The sequence below is a fragment of the Cololabis saira genome, chromosome 20, assembly GCF_033807715.1.
Source record: "Cololabis saira isolate AMF1-May2022 chromosome 20, fColSai1.1, whole genome shotgun sequence".
Taxonomy (NCBI): domain Eukaryota; kingdom Metazoa; phylum Chordata; class Actinopteri; order Beloniformes; family Belonidae; genus Cololabis; species Cololabis saira.
In genome coordinates, this window is record NC_084606.1 from 19,638,424 (window position 1) to 19,662,136 (window position 23,713).

The window sequence follows — 23,713 nt, forward strand, 5'->3', positions numbered from 1 at the left end:
ATAAAAAGTCAAGAACAAATACTGAAAATATGAAAGACTGCGATGACAGGGATGTGTGTGGAATGTCAGCGTGAGCGAGGGCTGTCTGAAGGATTTACAGTGAGATATCCGTCTGATGACATGAAGGCTGAGCAAAACAACATGACATGCAAATGCAGCTCAGGGAAATGCTTGTCTGGATTACAGAAAGAGAATTGACAGCACATAAATCACTCTGCAAGGTAAATATATTAATGCCAAACATCAAAGTGATGGTGCTGAGGCTTTAGCCAGTGACAGCTGGGTATTTAGAGGAGAAATGGGTAATATAGATGGGCTTGGCCTTAATACATTTCACCTACCAACTAGATTATATTTTGAAAAAAATAACACATTTAAAAAAAAAAAAAAAAGGATAATGGTTATAAAAAGAATGTGAAAAGTCATTATTGTCATTATTCTGGAACATCTTTTGCAAACTGGATAATAATAAAACCTACCGAATAAAATCATGTTTTGTTTTGGTCTTTTTAAAGAAATATAATGAATATTGCCCCAATGTTTTGCTTAAATGTGATGCTTTAATTTTGAAATAAATCTCAACTGAATAACAGGACAAATGGATGAGGTCTATGCCAGTAAATACACACACCTTCCACGGAGATATCCTGGATGGCGAAACGCAGGATGATGGTCCAGATCATACCAAGGGTCATCTTCACATTACCGTCAACAATTTCTGCAAAAACCAAAAACATATTCATGATTATAGCAAGAAAAAAAGACTACAAAAGTAGTGAATGACTCTTTTCCCCAGTTAGATCTTACGCCTTTGCTTTTGAAACAAGTTAGATGTTCTCAGTTGAGACTATTTCTTTTGAAGCACTGAATTTTGTCTTTAGAGGTTAAACAAAAAGAAGACATATCAACTTTTATTAAAGTGGTAAATTCTACTCCCCAAATCATTCACTTGCTGCTTCTGAAGTGCTGTGAATCCTGCTGAGAAAAATCTCTAAGAGTATTGTCGGGAACATCCCATCATCCTCACTAAGGCACGTCAGCCCTCTGGAAACTGTTTCAGTAACATTTAGAAGGAGAAAAAAAAACCCACAATACAATAAGTTGAAATGGACCTAAAAAGTCCTGGGGATCTTTCACTGAGCTATGATAACACTAAAAAGAGTTTGCAGTGAGGTGACGTCTAAAGGTAAAAAGTAATATAGGCATTTTAAAGCATTAAACTTTTGTTATGAATCCACACAGCTTCAGTGAATCCGACGCACGAAAATGGAAAAACGTTGATCCACTCAGACCTGTTTCAGTTTGTAAATGCAGCTGTTTTGTTTGATGTTTGATGGGAAAGCAGAATAAACAAAAACATGGACACAAAACCGCAAGCACAGCCCAATTTGTTGTCCCTGGTATCAGCTGTTGATGCAATCAAAGTCTGCTTTTTATAACGCCACAAAAAGCCTCCAGGTGAGGGAGAAAATTCTTATACGAGAAGTTTAACACAAAAGTTTTCTCTCATTCATACTTCCCTGGGGAGACCCGATGGCTCTGTGATGCACATTTAGGCTGGTTTAATAATGATGTAGGTGGGAACTAGTAACTCCTTAACTACTTAATGACTCAGCACTTCACATAAAAATCGGATTGTCAAATTTACTGCTCTGTTGCATCAAACTGCCAAAGTTGCCTTCTGTTTCTAATATAACTGTTTTTGTTAACAGTCCATTTGGTTTTAGCACATAGTTATTGTGGACTAAGAGGATAATCAGATGGTACACGCTATCTGTACTAATGAATTAATATGGGACATTTCCCTTTAGGGGGCTCACGATATGTATATACCAGGGGTCCTCAACCCTGGTCCTCGAGGGCCGGTGTCCTGCATGTTTTAGATGTTTCCCTCCTTTAACACACCTGATTCTAATTAATCATCGTCATCAGCTTTTCATCCAGGGCTGCACAATTCTGTTGATGACACAGTCACTTGTATCACGGTGCAATGAAGCAGGGAAACATCTAAAACCTGCAGGGACACCGGCCCTCGAGGACCAGGGTTGAGGACCCCTGGTATATACACTTTCACTTATCATGTCATACAATCTGTACAGTCAGCAGCAAAGGACAATGTGTGTCAACAACAACAAATAACATCCACAGATTACATATTACATATTATGAACAATCATGTTGAGCTCACACTGTAACACACACACTGCCTAGAGCATGCTGGGAAACTACACCTGCAATATTAAAGTAAACGACTACATCCTGCCCCCAGAACCTGGCAGCGCATTGCTCCTGCTGTTTTATTTTTATTCTCAAGCAAGAATCTCAAGCAATAAACTGAGAGAAAGAAGTAGAACAGAGAAATTCACTTCTTACACTTAATTCAAAAAGTGTTAAACTAATCTACAAAACACAACATCAGAAGGCACATTTTGTATTTTAATTCTTTGATTTTGGGTTTTGCTTCTCGATATGACCTTGTAATGATCTCAATATGACTTTGTAATGATCCAATAATTCTGGGAAACATCAAAAGTAAGACCCCTCTAACTGGGAACCCTAAAAATAAATAAATAAATAAAAACACAAAATGCTTCCTAAAACTCTAAATCTGTGAGTTTAGTTATCAATAGAAATGACCAAGTCTGTGAGAGAAGAACACATGTGACACTAATAACACTAACGCTGGTTATACCGGACAGAATATGGTCAACAGTGTTTAATGTAAAACAAAGAATTGAAGAGTACAATTCCAGTTGTCTGGTGACTTTTCCAGCTGAGGTCGGATCTGCTTGAACTCAGGTGTGAGAATACGTTTATTACTTTGCATCCATCATTGCTTTGCTTCCACTGAACTTTTGATGTCTCTTCTGAAACTGCTGTCATGTCAAAATTATATAATTGTAATAAAATTTTACTACATGCTTAAGTTATGCGATTCTCAAGACAAAGGATAATATTACCCCATGTGCAGATATTTTATATGATTAATCTAATCCCTTTAGTCCACATACACTTCAGAGCTGCAGTTAAATTCTGCTCTGCTGAGTCCAATCTTGATTTGTTCATCGTTCCCACCAACTTCCTAACAACCACTTAAAAAGTGAAGCCCTTGTAAAAACACCTTTACATTTAAAATGTGTTAATAAAAAAAACTTTTATTTTGGCAAAACTTGCATGATCAAATAAATGAGATTAATAATTGACTACAAAAGCATCTAATTAGCACTAAAATTGTAAATTGATTGTCAGAACTTGCAGCAAATGAGTCTGTGAAATTAGTGAGAATGCACATGTTTTTAGATGATCGAAAAAAAGCTTGAAATTTAAAGTAACTTAAAAACAAACAAAAAAAACTAGTGCGTACTAGTGGTCCCCCTACTGGCCTGGCAGAGGTAGTGCAGGTATCTTTGAGCAATGTTTGGGGTTCAGTTGCATCATATCAACACTTCCTTGCTCTTCACGACATGAACTTGTTGATTGAATTGAGAATTAAATACGTAGGGCATAGAGAAAAAAAAAAACAACTTGAGGGGAACTTTAGGACTCTCACCCTCTGCACCAATGGACACCAACTTGACCCCCTTGCTGCAGATGAAGTCCAGAGCTTTATTCACGTTGGCAATCTTGTGGAAACGCATCTTGCCTTTGTCAGGTTTGGGCAGCCTCTCACCTGAAAGACAAGTACAATCAAAATTATTTTAAATAAATACAATAAAAAATAAAGCTTTATATTCATGTTTCATTTACTCCTGAGGAGGATTTTCCCCTGATTTGGATGTTCATCTTTCAGTATAAGTCAGGTAGTAAACAGCAGAAGTATTTGAGTATGTAGTGGGATTGACCTGATATGACCTCCAGCAGCAGCATGAGTTTGAGGCCATTTCTGAAATCCTCTTCAATGTTCTCAATCTGTGTCCCAGCTTTCCTCAAGTGGGAGTTGCACCAAGCTGTGAAGGTCTGAGAGGAAAACACAGAATGAGGAAAAAGGTTGCAGCATAACCTATTCAAGTGTACAATATGCACTCTCAGACACACTGACAGTAAGCAAAGCCCAGTCTCTACCTGTCAGACACACATACGTGCACACAGAGCTTGATACTTCCTTTTTGAGAACAGGGTCAAAACTGCTGAGTGAGGCCTGCCCTCTCAGCTTGTGACCTTGCTGTGACTGCTGATGGTGGATAGTAGCACTCACTCTTACATCTGTATCACTGAGACAGCTACTGTTTATTCATCAGTCTTGCACGAGCACAATCGGACTTTAGGTTTAGATGTTAGATATTGTCCTTTTGTGTCAGATCAGTACAAAAATTAATAAACAGGAGGACTGTACATTACTTTTGTTTTTGTAAAAATATATTTTTAAATTAAAGGGGACCTATTATGAAAAACACGTTTTTTCTTGCTTTAACATATATAAAGTGGTCTCCCCTCAGCCTGACAACTCAGAGAAGGTGGAAAGCAACCAAATTCTGCAGTTTCTGTCTGTACAGCCGCCCGGATGAGCCATCCAGTGTCATGTGACTTTTACGAGCCGTTCAGAATCTGCTCCCGTCGTAAGTCACGACATGAGCAGATTTCCATAGGTTGGCCTCCGCTGCTGAAACCACGCCCATAACTAACTCCGCCGGCCGGAGCGCAAACGAGTCAGCGGTAAGTGACGTTCATTTTTTATGTCATTTATATTTGTCTACAAGTATGATCTTTGCATGGGCTAAGTATTTAGATTAGCTCCGGTGTTACGGACCTCTATTAGTACCGTTATACATTTTTTTCTGTTTATGGTTTCAGATCTTCCAAGCAATGCACCTGAAGCTGATCAACAACACCTTCAGAAGACGCTTTAACGCAGAACCGTAATTCAGGCGTAAGATCCCAGCGTCCGACTATCACGTCAAACTGCGTGACATCGGACGCTCTTTGTCCACACTGAAACCGTTAAACTCACGGCCAGTTAGGACAGTCCAATACAAAAAAAATAAAAGAAATGGAATTGATTTTGTTGCTGACGCTCGCATGGGACACGCTTTAATAGTTTATGCAGCCGCTGCTCTTCTCCCCGGAGCGAGGCTTTGTTCCCTCCCCTGCTACACGTCATTCAGGGAGCCAATCAGCACAGAGCCTCATTATCATAGCCTCCCCGCCCCTCAGAATCCCACATAGAGAAGGAGGTTAGAAGCGGTAAAACTATAGACATGGCCCACAGGCTGAATTTCTGATTTATGTAGAAAAAACAAGCTTTAGATTGTTTTTAAGACATTCAAGGCCTGTTTAAAATATACATTAAATGCCATAATAGGTCACCTTTAAATCATAAAAACAATGACTAAAACTGTCATGCTGCCATTATCTTGTTTGACTGGAGAGATGGCAATAATGAGGAGACATTTACCACCTGGTTTTGTCCAGACAGATTCATCCTGGCAGACAAAGTGTTGGCTAAAAATGCCTTGATACAATCTTGTCTTGCATGTCTACAATGTTCTCTCAAGGTCTTGGTTTTCTTATATACGCAAACAGCTGTAAGGCCTTATATACACATTTGCATCTTTTTTAAGATTCACTGATAGAAACTGGATGCAACAGAGCTTGTGTCACAAAAGGTATTTTTATGGATCAGGTGACTCAAAATACAGATTTATACTTTTTCATAGAGAATTGTGTGCAATTAATGAAAATAAAAATTACATCAGCGTATTTTTAGATATGTCTAAAACATAAATTTTAAAAGATCCAAACATTTTCATTCGTACTATACAAAAGGTCCTGTGAGTCTAAGCCAAAAAAAAAACAGAAAAAAGGTGGTAACTTTCAAAAGGAAGATATCTCATCAAAACAGCCAGGTCATGGGTGCATCATAAACAGAATGCAAAGAGCGATGCAGAGGGCTCTCTGTCATCAGTGCCTGCTGTTCTTCTGTCTGGAAAATGGCTAATAGCTTCAGCACGTGGAGGACAATTTGATTGGTTCCATTAGACAATTCAATCAATCGCCAAATGGGATTTTGAGAGGCTTTCAGTGTGTGACAACAGGATGTCTGTGTTTAACTTCAGGAGCGTAAATGTCCCTTTGGTCTTCCATTTTGTAGCCAAACTCTAACCAGTGTTGGGAGCATGTGGGGGTGTAGAAGAATCAGTGAGCTGAATAACTACTGTTGATAGTGTGGGTGGAGTGAGGCACTGTGTGTGTGTTGATTAGCAGTGATACAGGGCTTGTGCTCAGAGTGCATATTCCACTATAGTGGAGTACTTTTAATAATTCAGGAATCTAGACATGTCCTTCTACACTGTGTGGGTGTTAAAAATTATCATATTTTTTTCCTCCCTTGCCTGACATTTGGATTTACAAGAGACCCAAAACAATGACAAGCTGAGGAGGATGAAAAGAATCTGGTGTTCTGACAGAGAAAGGTAAAGGTGACTGAGTGAAAGCGGGCACAGAGTAGAGAAGAGAAAAATGCTTCATGTAGAAGGTGAAAAAACACTTCTCACCACATGAACTAAAGACATAACATTATTATTTTATTAGCTGACAGAGACAAATTAATAATCCTGTTTTCTAATCAATAAATTACACTGTTTATTGTAGTGAGCTTCAGTGAAGGTTTTGGAGGACATTACTAAATCATAGTTGTCCACAAATGCATCATTTTTGTCCATCTGCAATCACATTATCAAACACATTGACTGACATACATGCCAATAAAACTCCCTTCTTCATATTTGATAGATGATATTGTATCCTTTAAACCTTTTTCTTCCTCCCATTTAGCTTCAAGCACTTTCAAGACTGTTGCACGATATGCTGCCTCAACTTTGTTCCGGACTTTGCAGATCAGCGTTACCGCCAGGTCGCCCTCACTTTTGTACAGATTACATTCTGGTCTGTTTTGCACATGTACCACATAGCGTACCCATCAGCGCATCCACGATTGATGAAGCTGGTGAACGTTTACAGAGGTATATTCAGTCTCACTTATTGTTTTGGTGGTGAAATCAGAGATTACTGCTGCGTTTAGGTGACGCCGGGTCCCTGGAGAGTACAAACTGCTTCACTATTCTTCATAGCATGACGATGACTGATGGCTAGCCGTTGGCTGAGCAGACTACCAAACAAAAGGCTTCGTCCATACTATAATACATTTGATTCTTTTATATTAATTCATCTGTAGTTGTATTAGAGCCTTAAATGATTAATCTAGTAATGGAGACCATAACTGTTCTTATAATCAGTATTTGATTATATTTATTTCTGATGCAAACTTTCACATTTTCATATGGAATTTAATAGAGGTAAATAAATATGAAGAAAATGCATTTAATAAATTCACCTGATGTGGTACAAAATGGTAATATACAGTAGTCAACATTTGAATTTATTCAGCTCACGTATTCTTTGTTCAACCTTGGGAGGAAGTGCTGAAGGTGAAGCGAGGGGAAGACAAGCTCTGTGACACAAACAGCCACTGATGATGCAGAGAAATGTCACTTTTACAAGTTACAAGCTGACTTGTTAGTATGCCTCATTTAGCTTAATCTATCTAAATCTCAGAATATTTGCCAAAATATTTGTTTGCTTTCTTGATTACTTTATTTTCTAATTGTTTGGAAGCAAAATTCAAATCAAGCTTCAATTTCACTAAATGCTGTGCGTTAGGCACCCCATGTCTTGTTTTTTTTTAATGAAACTTGGAATGATTATCCATACTTTCCATATCCATAATTTTCAGTATCATTATTAAAATACAGATAGAAAAATATACTGATAATATTAGGGATAGGTCAATTAATAGGTTGACCAATTATTGGCCAAGCGATTAATCTTTTAAATAATCTGCATCTTTAATAGAAAAGCCAGTAACAGTCGACATCATGTAAACAAAATAAACCCTCAATCTGTTCAGACTGAATAACTCTAGGAACAAAAGTCAGTATATAGCGTGACGTCCCTCACAACCAAACAGAAATTGAGCTGTTTTTAAGAAGATTTTTGCATCGAGATGTTTGCAGTGATATTAATTAAGATTCCATTCTACTTAAGTTTAAGAGAGCCGGGTTCCTGTATATTAAAAGGTATATGATGTTGGTAAAGCCAGCAAGTGTCAGCGAAAGAAATTTAAAAGTATAACCCCCTTACTTCAGATGTGTTCCCGAGGCCACACGTCCAAAGTACATAGACTTATAATGCTTATTCACTGAAGAAGAGAGTTTGACAGACAAACCAACAGTTTGATGACTGCTGATCATCTTTGATCACTCACCATGACAGGTGTTTTAGAGAGAGATGTGAGAGCCTTTAGTTGCTATTGGTGTGTAACACAAGTAATCAGTTAACATAGCAAATACAATTATAAAACAGTAGCACCAGAGGCACTTAAGACTTTTGAACAGGACTGTAAAACCCATTTCTACAAAGATGTCTCTTGTAGATTTAAAAATGATATGTATACGTCCACACAAGTGTTCTTGACTTGAATGAATGCTGTAGGTTTTTTCTTTTGGAGCCATTCTTCCATACCCTTCAAATTAAACTTAACTCTCATTTCACTATTAGAATTGCACTGCAGTTGCAGATGCTGAGCTGAACGTTTTATTTTTCATTCTTTGGTGCAGCAATTAATCAAGTATTAAATGGCAATCTTGTCACTATTAATATAGTTGTACTTTACTGCTAGAAGTGTATATTTGGATTTTGAAGTACATTATGGCTTTAAAACGTTATTAGAACCTAAATGAATTTTAAATTGTGACGAGAACAAGAACGAGAACAAGACTGGACGACTGGCAGAAATGCCTAGGCTCTGATGTAATTTGATGTCCGGTTCTCAAGAGGAAGAGAGACCGCCTGTCCAACCAGCCAAGGTCCTAGCAGGTGTTTGTCTCCTTTGCTTTGCATGACCAAATTTAGACAGACTGCTAATCCAGCACACAGACCCTCAGGCCAAACTGGAGACAAGACGAGGACGTGTTTCAAGGAAGAGGTAGAACACCAAAGGAGCAAGAAGGAGGAGGAGGTAGGGGAGGGGGTCTAGTAAGAGGAGGCAGCGGAGTCTAAATTGGGTTGGCATGGGACACCACTGAACAGCTGAGAAGGCAGGATTCCTGAGTTGCACTGTAAGAGTACAAGACTGCAGAGGGAAGGGAAGAGGACGAAATGGATTTAAAGAAATTGATGAGATGATGAGTATCATAGTGTCAGAGAAACGTGATGGATGGCGTCTCGCATACGTCAAAAGATCAAGTGTTAGTATAAGAGAAATCAAGGATCGGTTTTCTTTACTGAGCAAACATCAACAATCCTTGAATGACTAAAACCAAACCCACGAACATACAATAATTTGTTAACTTAGTGATAAAATTTGATACAAATCACTGATTCAATGCTTTATTTTCACCTAAACTCACTCCATAGTTTGTGGTGGACTATAGAGTCCATCAGCATGAAGTCAGTCCTCCATCGCAACATCATCCCTTCCCTCCTCTCTTCTCTTCTGTCACACCTGTTGGTCTGGCTGGCCCCGACTGGGGCCTTTTTACAAGTCCTTCTTGTAAAATGAGGTCACGGTGACCCAATTGAATGCCTGACATAACTGCAGACCCCCACACACGCACAAGAGGAAAAGGGGCTGCTGACTCCCACATATACTGAGTCCTCTTCCCATCTGAACGAGCTTAAAGCTTTAATGTTGCTAGAAGGCTGACGCAACCACAGCACTCCTGGAAGCTGCTGCTGCTGCTGACATCAGAGGCTTACAGTAATCAGAGGGGAGACGTTCAGTGTCTTTTCTTCACATTTCTCCATTATCTGATGTTGAAGTCCTTAACAACTGAAATTCACCCATGTATAAGATGCTAAAGATTTATTGTATAAGCTGAGCCCAACAATATAAAACAGAAACATTTTACTTAACTTTTGTGATTGTTAGCTGAGTAAGTCCTCCAATAGGCACAGAGGTTAAATCAACTCATCATTATTCACTCGATATATTGGGTAAATAATCATCAGGGTTCCTTCCACCACCAGACTGTGCAGGTTTGTTTGTTCACTGTATCTCTTAAATACACTATAGAGAGCCCACTGAAGCTAATTTTCCCTGATGCAGAAAACTCAGTGGACAGTTTTCTAATCCAATAACACCGACGTAACTCAAAAATATTCAGGCAAGATGCATACATGCCTTTTTTTTTTTTTTTTTTTTTTTACAGTAAGTGTTTATAAAATCATTTATTTAACCCAAACTGCAAATTAAAGATGACATGGGAGATAAATATACGTTATGACAGTTTGTTGGCCCGGTGCATTCAGATTATAGTGTTAACAAAATACCAGGGAAATACGACGTGTAATTATCATGCAGAGTCAGTTGTTGCCACCGATCAATCTGGGAAGAGTTTTAAGGCCATTTCCAGATAATCTGGAAAGATAAAGAGAGTTCACCACAAGGTCAGGCAGTGAAATCCTCAGAGGGATTTAAATAAAACCAAGAAATATACTCTACATGCCTCAGTTACTATATTAAAGGTTCAAGTTCATGACGACACTATTTGACCACAGACTTTAAAAAATACATCTTAATTGCACAGGTTGTCAGGATAAAACCATTTACTCTATAAAATGAATTTGATTGGCAGCGTTGCATCTGACTAGATAACAAAACAAGATTAGGTTATGGTTCTCAATTAACTGAAGCAATGTTATGAAGAAGACTGGACCACAGTTCCTCGCCAACAATGTGGGACTTAGGCTACTGCTTTTTTATATGACTGTATACTATGTTTACATCACACATGTCCACATACTGTATCTGTACACAATAGCTCTCCAGAGCCGACCACGTCCTTGATACAGACAAACACACACTGATGACCCGATGTTGCTCATGTTTATCTGTTGTGACTGACTTGATCAGGCCAGACTGTTACCCCAGATATGTCACGGTGCTCTTTACACTAACACAGCTCCATAACTCTACCTCAGACAGTCCTTTGACAAACACAGAAGCAAGACTTTACGCTTCAACTATTGAGATTGATAATTACATAAACCTTCAGCAGCCGAGTCTTGATTTACAGCTAACCTCATTGTAATGTTGTCTCACTGGTGTCCAGATAGGATTTAGATTTCATTACTAAAGTCTACAGCAGCCATTTTAACTAATTAACGCCTTCAATCAGACCCATGTGATCTAATTAGGGAAATATGTTGTTGGGGTGTTTGGATTAAAAATGGGCACTGATCTGGCTGATAGAGAATATTTACAGCTGTCTATTAGCTAAATATAGTTTTATGCTCAAGTGTTTAAGATTTGGTGCATCTGCAGGCAAACCAGTAAAATTGACATCTGTAAATTAAGAAGCAACAGAAAAACAAGTAGGGCTTGTTTGAGTGTTTTTTTAATTGCTTTTGATGTTGGGTGAGATATATGTACAATTAAACCTGAGATTTAAGTTCCTTGAAAATATATTGTATTTCACATTTCTACTATGAGAAGCAGCTCAAATGTGACTTGACTCGTACAGTCGTTCACAGACTCACTCTGTTTTTCATTGGTTTCGCTGGATGTAAGATGGAGGTTGCCAATTATTTTAATAAAAGTAAAAATGGAAGCAATCAAAAAAAATAGGAAAATGTGGGACTTCATTTCATTTGGCCACTGGATCCTCAAGTAACTATTACAGAACAATGGATGGAAGTGAAGCGGTCTTTTATCATAATCTACCTCTAACTCCACTGAACTGCTCTACCTGTGAGAGCAGGACAAAGAGGCTGCAGTGACCACTTTCATGTTTCTGATTCTCAGGAGAAGGGAGCGTGAAAATTTGCTCGCCCCACCTGAAAGCAGCTGATCACTGCCGTAACATCAGTGTTAAGTGGAGGGAATACACACACACCACTCCTTGTTGATCTGACAGTTAGAAAAACAAAAACAGAAAAGAAAAACTATTCTCAAAACAAAGAGGAGTTGCATCTGAGCTCAGTGTCAGAATAAATCTTCATCCATTACATCTGTGCAATAACGTAACTCACATCCATCACTGCTTACTGGACTTGTGCATTGGAGTAAAAGCAGCTGAAATTTTCTGTTAAAAAAAAAAAAACCTTACTGAGAGACTGATCATATACCATCTTTCCCCTGCACATATTGATTATTATATTTTAATGAATGTAACATGAATTGGTTCTAATTTGTGTTTATTGCCCTTGTTAACTTACTGCACATAAGCATCTTCTTGTTGGCAACAACAAAAACAAGTTTTATTGCAACTTAAAACCAATAACTTAAACCTTTCATTTCTAGAAAGATAAGCTTAACATGATGATAACTTAACTCATGATGCAATTGCTAACATGCTCAGGAGGATGTTCAGTTTCATTGTCCTCTAGTAAATTTTGTCCCAGTTTGTCTTAATCATTGTAGTTTACTACAGACATCTAACAGGCTATGTATGCAGTGTAATACTGAACTGACAGATCTCTGCATATAAACAGCCAATCTTAACAGTGCATGTGCCTTGTTTTATCATAAACCAGGTATTTATGGTTTACTACCAGGGTAAAAATACGTTGCCTGAAAGGTTGACCTTGTGCACTCCCCTCACGCGCGTCTGCTACAGCTACGTTTGTCATACACCTGTTCAGCAGCCACGTCCAAGAGTCTTTAACACAGATCCACGCATGCCCCATTAACCACCAGGGCCCACAATCACATGCGCCCACTGTACACAAATACCTACACTTGAAAACAATCGTTCCTACATTTGTGACACACCTGGACACAGATCAGACAACTGTAATCAAGAACTTATATCTGAAACACAAAGCATCTTAAAAACAATATCCATAAGAATACCTAAACCACTGTTACACCATCAGATATCTAAATGTGTAGCTTTAGTCATATTTTTATGAAGGCCTATTGCTGGTATTTGTGATAATTTGGCATCATCCAATTTGCTCTTAACACAACATTCACAAAAAAAAGCTGCACAAATAAAACCTTTCATGGTAATTTTCTCAATCAGACTATGTCCCCAAAACACTTTCATAATCTGTAATGCTACAAGGAATCTCATTTATCTCATGTACACACAAATAAAACAAAGAATAATCTATTAATCATAAGAACTGATGAGGTACACTCCCCAAATCAATCAGACCTTTCAAATGAGACAAGCTGTTTATGACAGCTAATTCAACCTACTGAAGAGTTAAAGATTATTGGAGAGGTAGTTAAACCTAAAGGTTCTCTGAGACTTTAAAGTTACAATAGAGAAAAACATTTGATTTCTTTTTTTTGTAATGAAAGGGGAATTGCAAAAACTGCAAAAAAATAAATAAAACGGAATTATGATACTTATTAGCTTGGTTGACTTCCAGTGAACATATCTATTCATTTTAATGTTTTAGACTGAAACTTTAGCCATTAATGTATGTTGAGTTTGTACTGGTGTGGTATAAACTCATGTCCTGAGTCACCAGTTGTGTACCATTTCCTGCACATCATTCCATGATTCATTTTAACAACATACCGTAACCTTTCACATTCAAGTGTCTATCAATAAACACATTAAATTCCTGGCAGAAGAACAAGAACATTGAGTTTCTACACAGCCAGACTAAGATCAGTATACTTCAGTCTAATCAGTACAGAAAACCAGTGATCACTTTATTTTATCATTTGCAAAAAGAAGTTCCAATGGGACAATTTTTGGAGTTTGAACTATAAATGAATCTGCCCCCAGCAAGAAGTTACCAGCCCAACTATTCACCTCTTCTTTATATAGGATTAACAGGCTAATACCCAAAGACCCTGTTGACAACCAGCCTACCACTGGCATCCAATACAAGGCTGGGATCCAAACCTGCAGATTTGTGCCAGTATTTAGAGGATAAAAGGCCTAGCTTGACTCTTTCAGCAATGAGAGAGAGAGAGCGAGCAAGAGAGCAAGAATGTGTGGGTGTGGGTGAGTGTGTGTGTGGATGTGTGGGTGTGTGTGTGTGTGTGTGTTTGTGGTGCGCGCGTATGCAAGATGAAAGAGAGATAGACAGTGGGCTGGAGGACTGCGGCTGGTAAGAGAATAAGCTTAGCAGGTAATGAAAGACAACAGTCAAACACCAATAAACACAATGAGAGTGAGACTAATACTTAAGAGTGTTGTATAAACAGAGCTTATGTTTGGTCCTCTAGCCACAACTCCAACCCATGTTTACACATTAAATGTCACCTGCAACTTTTTAATGTGAAAATATCTGATTCCAGGTCGCAGCACACCAGCAAATCTCCCATCCTTTCCTTATCTCAACCTAATTTTTCCTCGTCTGGGTCATTCCAGGTCATGTTCAGAATCACAGGGAAACAAGCAAACAACACTGTGCAAACACATTAAATGAGTAAAGAGGTCAAAATAAATGAGCGTATAACAAAGGCAAAACACAATAAATGAACAAACATCCTCCTAGCCAGCTCAACAGAGAAATGGTTTCCCGGAAAAATAACTCGCTACATGGAATTACATGCACAGCATGGCTAGTGTTGTTCAGGCGCAACAATGTGCCTACATTGTTGTATTAATTGCCCCGACTTTATGGAGGAAAACATTGTGTCCATATTTGACGCATTGTGCCAGCTTACATTGTGTTCCACTGCCACATAGTTCCTGTTTGCTGCATGAGATGATTACACCAGCAAACGACAGCAGCAAACGACAGCAGTGCATCCACCCAGGATGAAACAACAGCAATTACACAGACAGAACAGCTGCCCGCTGTGGATTTAACAGCGACTAGCAGGAGTTTGTCAGTGAATCAAAATGATGCCAAATACTAGAAACCCTCTTGTAAAGCCTCATGAGGATGAGGTTTTAAATATGTTAGAATAGGTTACAGAATTTAGACACTACTGTAGATAATGTCAGTAATTAATTGTGATTAATTTGTGAATTTCAGGCTTTTATGTAGCAGTTGTTCTCTGTGCATCATGATGTAACTTTAGATTTGCAAATATGCTTACACTGACAATGCTTGATGTTGATATATTTACCATGGCCTTTATTTTGGCTTAGTGTCTTATTCTAATTTTGCTCATTGGCATGGTACCACAAGCTCCATAAGGAAATCAAGACTGGATTAATCCTCTGAGCACATTAACAGTTGTTCCTAGGGCAACCTTAAACAAAAATGCAAAGATGACCAGCTGGTCTAATGCAGTTACTCTTGGGACTATGCCATTATTTGCAATTAACACCAAAATTAGGTGATTTTTGATCTCCTAGCACTGTGACTTTAAATGTTCAGCTGGAGTTCAAATTTCATTTCAACAGAACTTGGAAAGTTTTTTAAAATACAACAAAAAAGTAAACCTATATTATGTTATTTTATTTGAACCCTTATTTAAACAAGAGAACAAAGTAAATCATGTATTCATAATCTATTGGGCTCCTTAACTCAGCTGTTTTGTTTTTGTTTGTTTTATAAGGGGCATTTTAACACAGTTATAAAATGGTTGGATAAGGACTCATAGTTACCGAGTTAAAAGGATTGAACTGGAATATAATTGGACTAAATTGGATTGTACTTAACTGGACTATATTGACCTTGTTTTCTGAATAAAATACATTGAGACCGCTTTTGTTCTGAATTGGTGCTATGCAAGTAAAAGTTAAGTGAATTAAATTGACCTTTTCACTGACTTATTCTCTTCTCCATGGGGCCTGATGACTTTTCACTTGCAGACAGATCTGGACTGCAAGCTACTCACACGTATTCTGAGCCAATGAAACCGTACTGTTTTAAAAATATCAGAATTAAGTTTGGCGTTACCCTGATGAAATAACCACAATTTTATTTATTTCTTTTTGCATCAACAATACCTTCACACATATACAAGTCCCCCATGGCACGGGAACTAATGTGCAACTATGCCAATACAGTCGGTGGATTTTTCGTCCCTCACTGATAGCAGCTCAATGGTTTTTCTTTACTTTTCTGTCCATTAGTTTGTTGCACATAAGAATTTGCATTAATTGATTAACAAGATGAGTGTACAGGTTCGCGGTTGGCAGCGACATTACTTCCATTACAATTATCTCTAGTGTTTTGCTGGAGTCTTGTTATTTAATGAGCACTGGCCTCCAGAGGGATGGCGAGTGCAATAAACTGGTGTAAGTAGTTGGGAAGGATTTATGGCAGAGCGGCTGTACGGACACTGATGATTTGTTGGGGGGGAGAGTTGTGTCTAATTTCAGTAAGCAACTTCTTTCTTTGAGAGGCAAAACTGTCCTGGCAGATCTAGAGTCAGCTAAATAATCTTAACAGAAACCTTGACCATGAGGACCTATGTGTGAAACTGATCTAAGGCTGTATATAGTAACAGGCTACCCGGTTATATTTCCCAGCATTCATTTGGCCAAAAGAGCAAGTCACAGAGATGACCTTGTGGTTTTACGTCAGCCTCGATTAGACAACCACGAAAAGATGATTTGATGCTCAAGTCAAATGCCAGAAAGACTCTGGTTTCAGCTTGTTATTTGAATCTTGAGTGACTTCAAAGTGACCACATGCATCTGCTTGTATATGCTTTGTTATTCAGGAGCTTCTCAGTTCAAACAAGAAGTCCACTTACTGCTCCTATTGCAAAGTTGTTAACGCATTAAGCAAGCCTGAAGCAGTTTTGTGCATTTAAGACTCTCATAGAATTCGTCTTTATCGGATCAGGTAAATATCAACAACAGCCTGCATTCATCCACGACATGGGATATGAGCTTAGTTCACTTTTTGTAAAGTAATGCTTATTATTTGATGGCATACACACAACAATTGAATCTGTCACTATCAAAACCCGTGATGACATTTTGCAGGTGTTTGACCATGTTTCCTGTGTGACAATTGTCAACGAGGTCACAGACTTGGCAGCTTGTTGCTTTCCCCTTCCTCATAAAACTAGGCTTCATTTTCAACACCAGGGGTGAGAAAGAATGGTAAAAGCTATAAAAAAGGATGCTTGTGACACAAACATACATCACATGCTGGCAGCGCAACCTGCAAGTTTTATTTTTAGTGATGCTGGTGTGTACAAAAAGCAACTCTGCAGAGATAATTGTAATGGAAGTAACACCGCTGTCAACCAGACAATTTATTTCAGCAATCCAGCTTCGGCGCTATTTACAGAGCCGCAGAATTGCTCTGATCAAATCAAGATGGTTGTTCTCACAGCCCATCACTCATCACTGCTGCTTTCACCATATGGATTCTGACATCCTTGCTGTATCCCAGGTCTGCTTTTCCCAATTTCTGTCTTGAGAGTGTGATACAATCCTCACCAGCAAATAACATAAAAAGTATACCTTGTGCTATTAAGATGCCATGCATTACAGTAAAGAAGACTGCACATATAGATAGATCTATACACACACTCCTTAGTCCTTCCTTCAAACAGGCTCCTAGGGGTCTTGTGCTTGCACTAAAGCAGTTTATAGAAGCCTCCCTACATGGACACGGCTTCTGGAATAGCAACTGCTATTTGATCTGACTGCAGGCTCTCCCAGCTCTCCACTTACGTAGACCCACGTACAGATGCTCTCTGGATCCAGCTTGCAATACCGATATCCTGCACTTATTAATACCATTATTTTTGATAGATTCAACAGGACCAAACTTTAAAAGTTTGGAGCAGACAAGCAGTTGTAGATTGTTTAATAATTTAATTAACGCGATTCATTACATGAGAAAAGTATTAAATCAGTTTTAAATACCGCAAGTATTTTTCTAGGGAATGAAAAGCACACGACCAGACAAGTCATTTTTTACCAACTTCTAGCTAAAACAACTAAAGAAATAAATCTATAAATGCTTTTGTTGTTGATAGATGATGAAATATGATAAATAAAATGTAATCTAATTTTTATCCCATTTTATGTATTCTGTTGGTCTACTAAAAGAAATATTCTCTTAGGTCCAGTGAACACCCTGACAGGGTAACTTTTCAGTCACTGGTGTGCCTGACAAAGTGAGTTACTGGAGGAAATCTAAGATGTCTCCTTCTCCTGATGATTCTTGGGATTGAAGTGCTGTGGGAGAGCATGGACCAGCAGGATAAATCTAACAGAGCAAATTTAAAATCGGTTCTGCAGTTTCTTAACTAACATTGTGAATTACAACTTAAAGGAAGGGAAGAGGTTTCTGGGCTGCTCAAGTCTCACTTCTTTCAACAATATAACTAAAAACCCCATCTTTTCATTCTCTACAACACCAAACATTCAATGTTATGTGTAGCCACCACTGAGCAAGGAAAGAGGTCCTTCTGCAAGAAACACTGGATGACCAGGGTTTTTGTATAGCCTTATTTAGCACCAGGAAGGAGATGGATCAATAAGTCTGTCTGGCTGAGTTGTTGGGACTGTGAAATGAGATTAGACAAGAATAGATCTGATTATGCAGCACCCAAAGATCTCTCCTCACCCACACAGAGGGACATTATATTATGTCAAGTGGACAAATATCACATTTCTAAATATAACTAAGTAGCATTTCAGGCTTGTGATGATTCACTCATTTTGGCCAATATGTTAATTTCACATTGTTTGAAACTGAATACATTATTACAATGCACTTATGTATAAAGAAATATTGGCATTTAAGTTTATTTGCCAGTTTTATTTAGTAAATTATATATATGAAATAAGTCTAAAGAAACTACTGATGCACTGTTTTTACAATCAAATGTCATAAACAAAAATATCCCAATATTCTGCTATTAAACATTGAAACAAATCACTCCAGTTGAGATTATACAATTTCAATTATTAAAAATGTTTTCCTTTAAGATCAAACTCATTTTTCTCACTAATCAAAAAGTAACTGGATGATTATCAGTCAAATAAGTTTACTTTTCAAATTTGAATGGTTTTGTAGACAAAGATCACTGATTATTGTACTTTTTTGCATAACCAGTTACAATACAGATTTGCAAGTTTGCCCATGATTTTTCTTAAAAAGTAAAATGTTGAGGCAACTAATAGATGAGCCAAAAGAGACAGTTGATTACTCTGAGTAATGGATATTTATAAATAAGTGCAAGCCTGTGTTACAGTGAGTCATTTCCTTAGCTGGTTTGCAGTTGAACTCAAACAATGTGAAACAGAAGACCACTTTAGTCACAGCTGTGAACTTTAAAAGCTGTTACATTATTCATTTGCCTCCTCATCTCAAATACAGTACAGGGATGCAAGTTAATTCATGTAGCATCCAGTGCAAAAGAGCATTAACTTTCTCTAACTGACAGCTTGCCTGTGTTCAGGGTTACAGGTATTCCTGTAAGCTTAGTATTCAGAATCAATCAGAATTCATCTTTAAACACTTATTGATTATGATATCTAATCACTTGTTACAGAAGTGGTCTCAGGTGGAACGTCTCCAAGGTGTCATCGCAACATCAGCATGAGTCAGACGTCAATAAGAGAGTTCATGAGCACATCTACCTCATCTTCTTATTCCTAGTATTACATGTGCTTTGAAGAAAACAGATGACAGAGACAGAATGCCGCCAGATATTGTAACTGCTATTTCATCTCTCATTCCCTCCAGTACCTTTGATGAGATGCAGTTTCTCACACAATTTCTATCGACTCCTGTTACATCGCACTGAACCGCCAAGCCGTGAATCATCTCCTTCAATCCACAAGAGATGCTTCATCATAAATATAAGCCAATGTCGTGATGTACACTTCAAATATATGCACATGGACCGGAGATGGACACATCCAAGCACAAACCATTTCTGATGTCCAGTATCAGATTCGGCATCACTGTGTGTTGACAAACACTTTACTACCGTGTCCAATGGTGAGCAGCATTTTCCACTGAAATTTCAAGGATGGAAGAGACAACAGGTGCTGCAAGGCTTTCCTCTCATATTCATTACACTGCAAAATGATGCTCTGGCTATATTTATGGGCTGATATCAGCTCCTTGAGCTGCATTGTGCATGCCGAGAAGTGCCACGGAGTAGCATGACGTTCTCTCCTGGGAAGTTGAGGGGTGAAGACCAAAGGCTTTCTTAGCTATGCAGGCTTGTTCAAACCTCATTAGTCTTAGTGAATTGGCAGGCATATAACAAAAAGATTTACTTTTTACTTTTTTTGACAAAAGGTGATGTCAACATGAACAAAGAAAAGGCAGAAAGATAAACGAGAGAGATGAAGATGGAGGAAGGGAGGGGTGGAAGGAGAGGAGTTGGAGGCAAGCAAGTTAAAAAATTATTTTTAGGTTGATGTTTATTTGAAGGTCTGTGAAAACAACCCGGGGTTTATATCTACCAGCCTCTCTCTCTCTCTGCTACCATCTGTTGAGAACTCTCAGCCTGTCACTGAGCTTTATAGCTGAGGGACAGTTAAGTTCAGTAAATTCACTGCAGATGGTGCCATTTCAATATGTCCATCAAAACACTGCATTAAGCTTCCCATTTGGTGATATCCATTAACAAATAGAGAAAAAGAAGAAATAACCATCAGGTTTTATGAGATTATATCAATGAAAATGAAAAGGTTATAGGAGCAGCGACAAGGCGAAAAACATTCAAGTTTGAGGGGTAAGAATTAGAAAGTTAGACCATGGCCACACATTTTAACAAAGTTGTTTAGATTATGAACATCCATTATCATCTTCTTTGCTGCGTTAGCAAAATGTAGGTTTTAACACTTTAATGGGAATGCTAAGGCATTAGTTTTTATTACAGTCTATTTATATGTAAAACAAATATTTAAAAGGGAAATATATGTGGTCTGATGGATTCTGCTGACATAAGTGGTCTCGTTATCTAGTTATCACTGTTACCATAAAATACAATGGAATGGTATTTTTGGTAAGTTCAGTAGGAAAAGAAATAATGTTAAACCGTTTCATTTTAAGATAAGTGCTGTTGTATTGTAGGCTATGTCAGCTGATTTTCAGTTCACTAGCTTACAGTTCAAATGGAAATTAATGTTGAACTTTCCACTTTTTCAGGCTTTAAACACTTTGTGGACTACCAGAAATCCTTGTGTTAATAAATAAGTATATTTCAAAGCTTTTCTGGACCACAGGAACTATAGCAGGTTAACAATCGAGGCTTACCTGAGACTTGTCATCTTGAAACTAAAATATCAATATCCACTTTCAGGTAAACACTTAATAGGACAAATTATTATATATTATTAAGTTATATTGAGCTTTGTTGCTGTTTGGTCCTGTTTAGCCGTGACAGACGTCGTTTGTGACGTTTGGATTTCCGTCCAAGTTGCTCATCAAACGCACCTGTCATGATTGCTGCTCCGCAATGTGAGGCCTGTTGCCTTGGCAACGGCTGCACATTTTCTTCAGCTGGCTCAGTACAGCACAAAATACCAGGGTAAAATATGTATATTCGTATAGTATAATACAACATTTTATACAGTAATTTCAGTGTGGACGGTTTCTTTTCTTTTTAGAAAAATAAATATTTTTATTGGACACAGCGTGTACAGTAGGCCATATCCTTCATCTTTTTATATGGGCTATTTCTAGATCTTATTATAAACATTTTGGGTTTTTTTTGTTTTTACTTTCATTTGACCCAGATAGCTGTTGCAATTGCTATAAGTTACTTTTTCCTCATACATTCCAAGTTCTGCATTTAGGCTGTATCAAAAGCTTGATCCAGGTTAACTTTGATTTAACTGATAAACTGCTGTGTTATTTTCAAGATGAAACTTAAATGTAAGCAAAAGAATGAGGGCGGTATTATATTTAGATGGTCTGCAAGGCAAGCTCGGGGTAACTGAAAGACAACACTGAGAAAGTTCCGCGGCTTAAAATATCTGCCCACGCAGCTTCCAGCAGGACTGAAGTGCCAGGTGTGAGGACGGCCAAGGCGCAGATGCCCCGTTTCATATCAGGCCAAACTTTATACAACCAGAGCGAAGTCAGTGATTCCAAAACTAACTCTATTCATTGCGTTATTGTGTTAAAAAGTAAAGAAAACCCCACTCAGCGTGGATATAAGTGCAGAGGCATTAATGCGTGCATGGGGAAACCTGTGCGTAATTACGCACCGCGGCACAAGCGCAGCCGGCGGCTCAAGGCTGATTTATGGTTCCGCGTTACACCCAGTACTGGAGTTGAGGGGGGGGTGAGGGGGGATGAGGGGGGATGGCATCCCCCCCTGAAATAAAAACGGTCCAAATCATCCCCCCTGTAAAACTGCCCCTTTCCCCTTTCCATCCCTTATGTCATTTCATCAATGAATGTGATTTTACTGCTATTTCAACATTTAGACTAATCACCAGAAAAATTACTTATTTGACAATTTTCACCTGTTTCAAGTAAATTTTCACTTGAAATAAGTAGAAAAATCTGCCAGTGGAACAAGATTTATCTTCTCATTACAAGCAAAAAAATCTTGTTCCACTGGCAGATTTTTCTACTTATTTTAAGTGAAAATCTACTTGAAACAGGTGAAAATTGTTGTTTTTTCCAGTGATGAGTCTTGTTTTAAGTGTAATGAGATTTTTTTTTACTAAAATGAGACATTTTAACTAGAAATAAGACAAATATTCTTGTTAAGATTGTGAGTTTTTGCAGTGATCCATTTTACTTATCCTGTGAAGGACAGAGTCATATTGATAAGTTCAGAAAACAGTTTTTTATGTTTGTGTTTTGATGTATTTGATGTAAGCCCAGTGGATATTTAAAGCTTACAGAAGGCTGCATTTAACTGCTGCTATGTCATTCCTGCAGTATTTCTGCAGCTGTTTTGGTCACTGCTATTATTTGTAATATATTATATTATTTGTAATCAGCAAAAATTATCTGTCCCCATATGATAAAATCCACCATCCCCCCTGATTTTCTTTTACAACTCGAGTACTGGTTACACCAACGTCGATTTAACGCAGAAGAACCATAAATCATCCTCCAGAGTTCGCCCAGGTGCAAACCCACCTTTCTCTGCTGCTTCTCCCAGGCAGGGTCCAGCAGCAGGTCCCTGTCCCAGTCGTCCTCCTGGGTCATGTACTTCTCTTCATGCTCAATCGTATAGGAGTTGGTATATGTGATGTGGCTTTCGACTGCCGTCATGGTTCCGCCTCTGTCAGGACTTTGCAAGTCCCCCTCAGCTTATAGTGAGGAAAAAAAAAAACCCGACGAGAAATACAAACGACGAGGTCAAGAGGCTCTTTTAGCGGGGGAGAGACGGTCGGGGGGCTGCGGGGAGAGGACTCCACTGGTGAGAGGTGGCTGTGCGGAGGTGGTGCTCCCACTAACCAGAAGACCCTGCTGGCCGCTGCTCCTTTCCTGGTCAAAAGTGGCACACGTGACCGCACCCCAATAAGTATGAGAACCCGCCGCCTGGGTGTCGGGTTCTGGGCCTAAAAAGGCCCTGAGGGCGGGGGCAGAACTTGGTGGGCACGGGAAAACTGGCTTGTGAATGGCGTGTCGTTCGGTCAATTGCGCCACCTCTCTCTCACCAGGGGGGGATCTTATGGCCCGCGTAATGCACCTGTTGCTGTTAGTGATTCTCAATGACAAACACAGGCGTCTCCGGCTTAAAACGGAATGAAGCAAGTCAATTTAAAATGCTCAGAGAGCCTTCAAGTCTAAAGAAATTAGCTCATCATTTAAGATTCTTGTATGTAAACTGAACGCTGCATTATATCACTGACAGCTAGGGTTGCCACCTTTCAGAAATAGAAATAAGGGACGC

The 23,713-nt window shown here is 38.5% G+C and overlaps 1 protein-coding gene across 1 annotated transcript in view; it reads right to left on the reverse strand.

Annotated features, from left to right (window-relative positions):
- Positions 1-23,328, reverse strand: part of actn3b (actinin alpha 3b) — a 34,055-nt gene extending 10,727 nt beyond the window's left edge. Inside the window, exons 1-4 of the mRNA XM_061710321.1 lie at positions 22,954-23,328; positions 3,843-3,957; positions 3,551-3,670; positions 632-718 (exon numbers count right to left, since the gene is read on the reverse strand). Coding sequence (XP_061566305.1) covers positions 632-718; positions 3,551-3,670; positions 3,843-3,957; positions 22,954-23,088 — 457 coding nt within the window. The 5' untranslated portion in view covers positions 23,089-23,328. The remainder of the gene's footprint in view (positions 1-631; positions 719-3,550; positions 3,671-3,842; positions 3,958-22,953) is intronic.
- Positions 23,329-23,713: the final 385 nt, after the last annotated feature.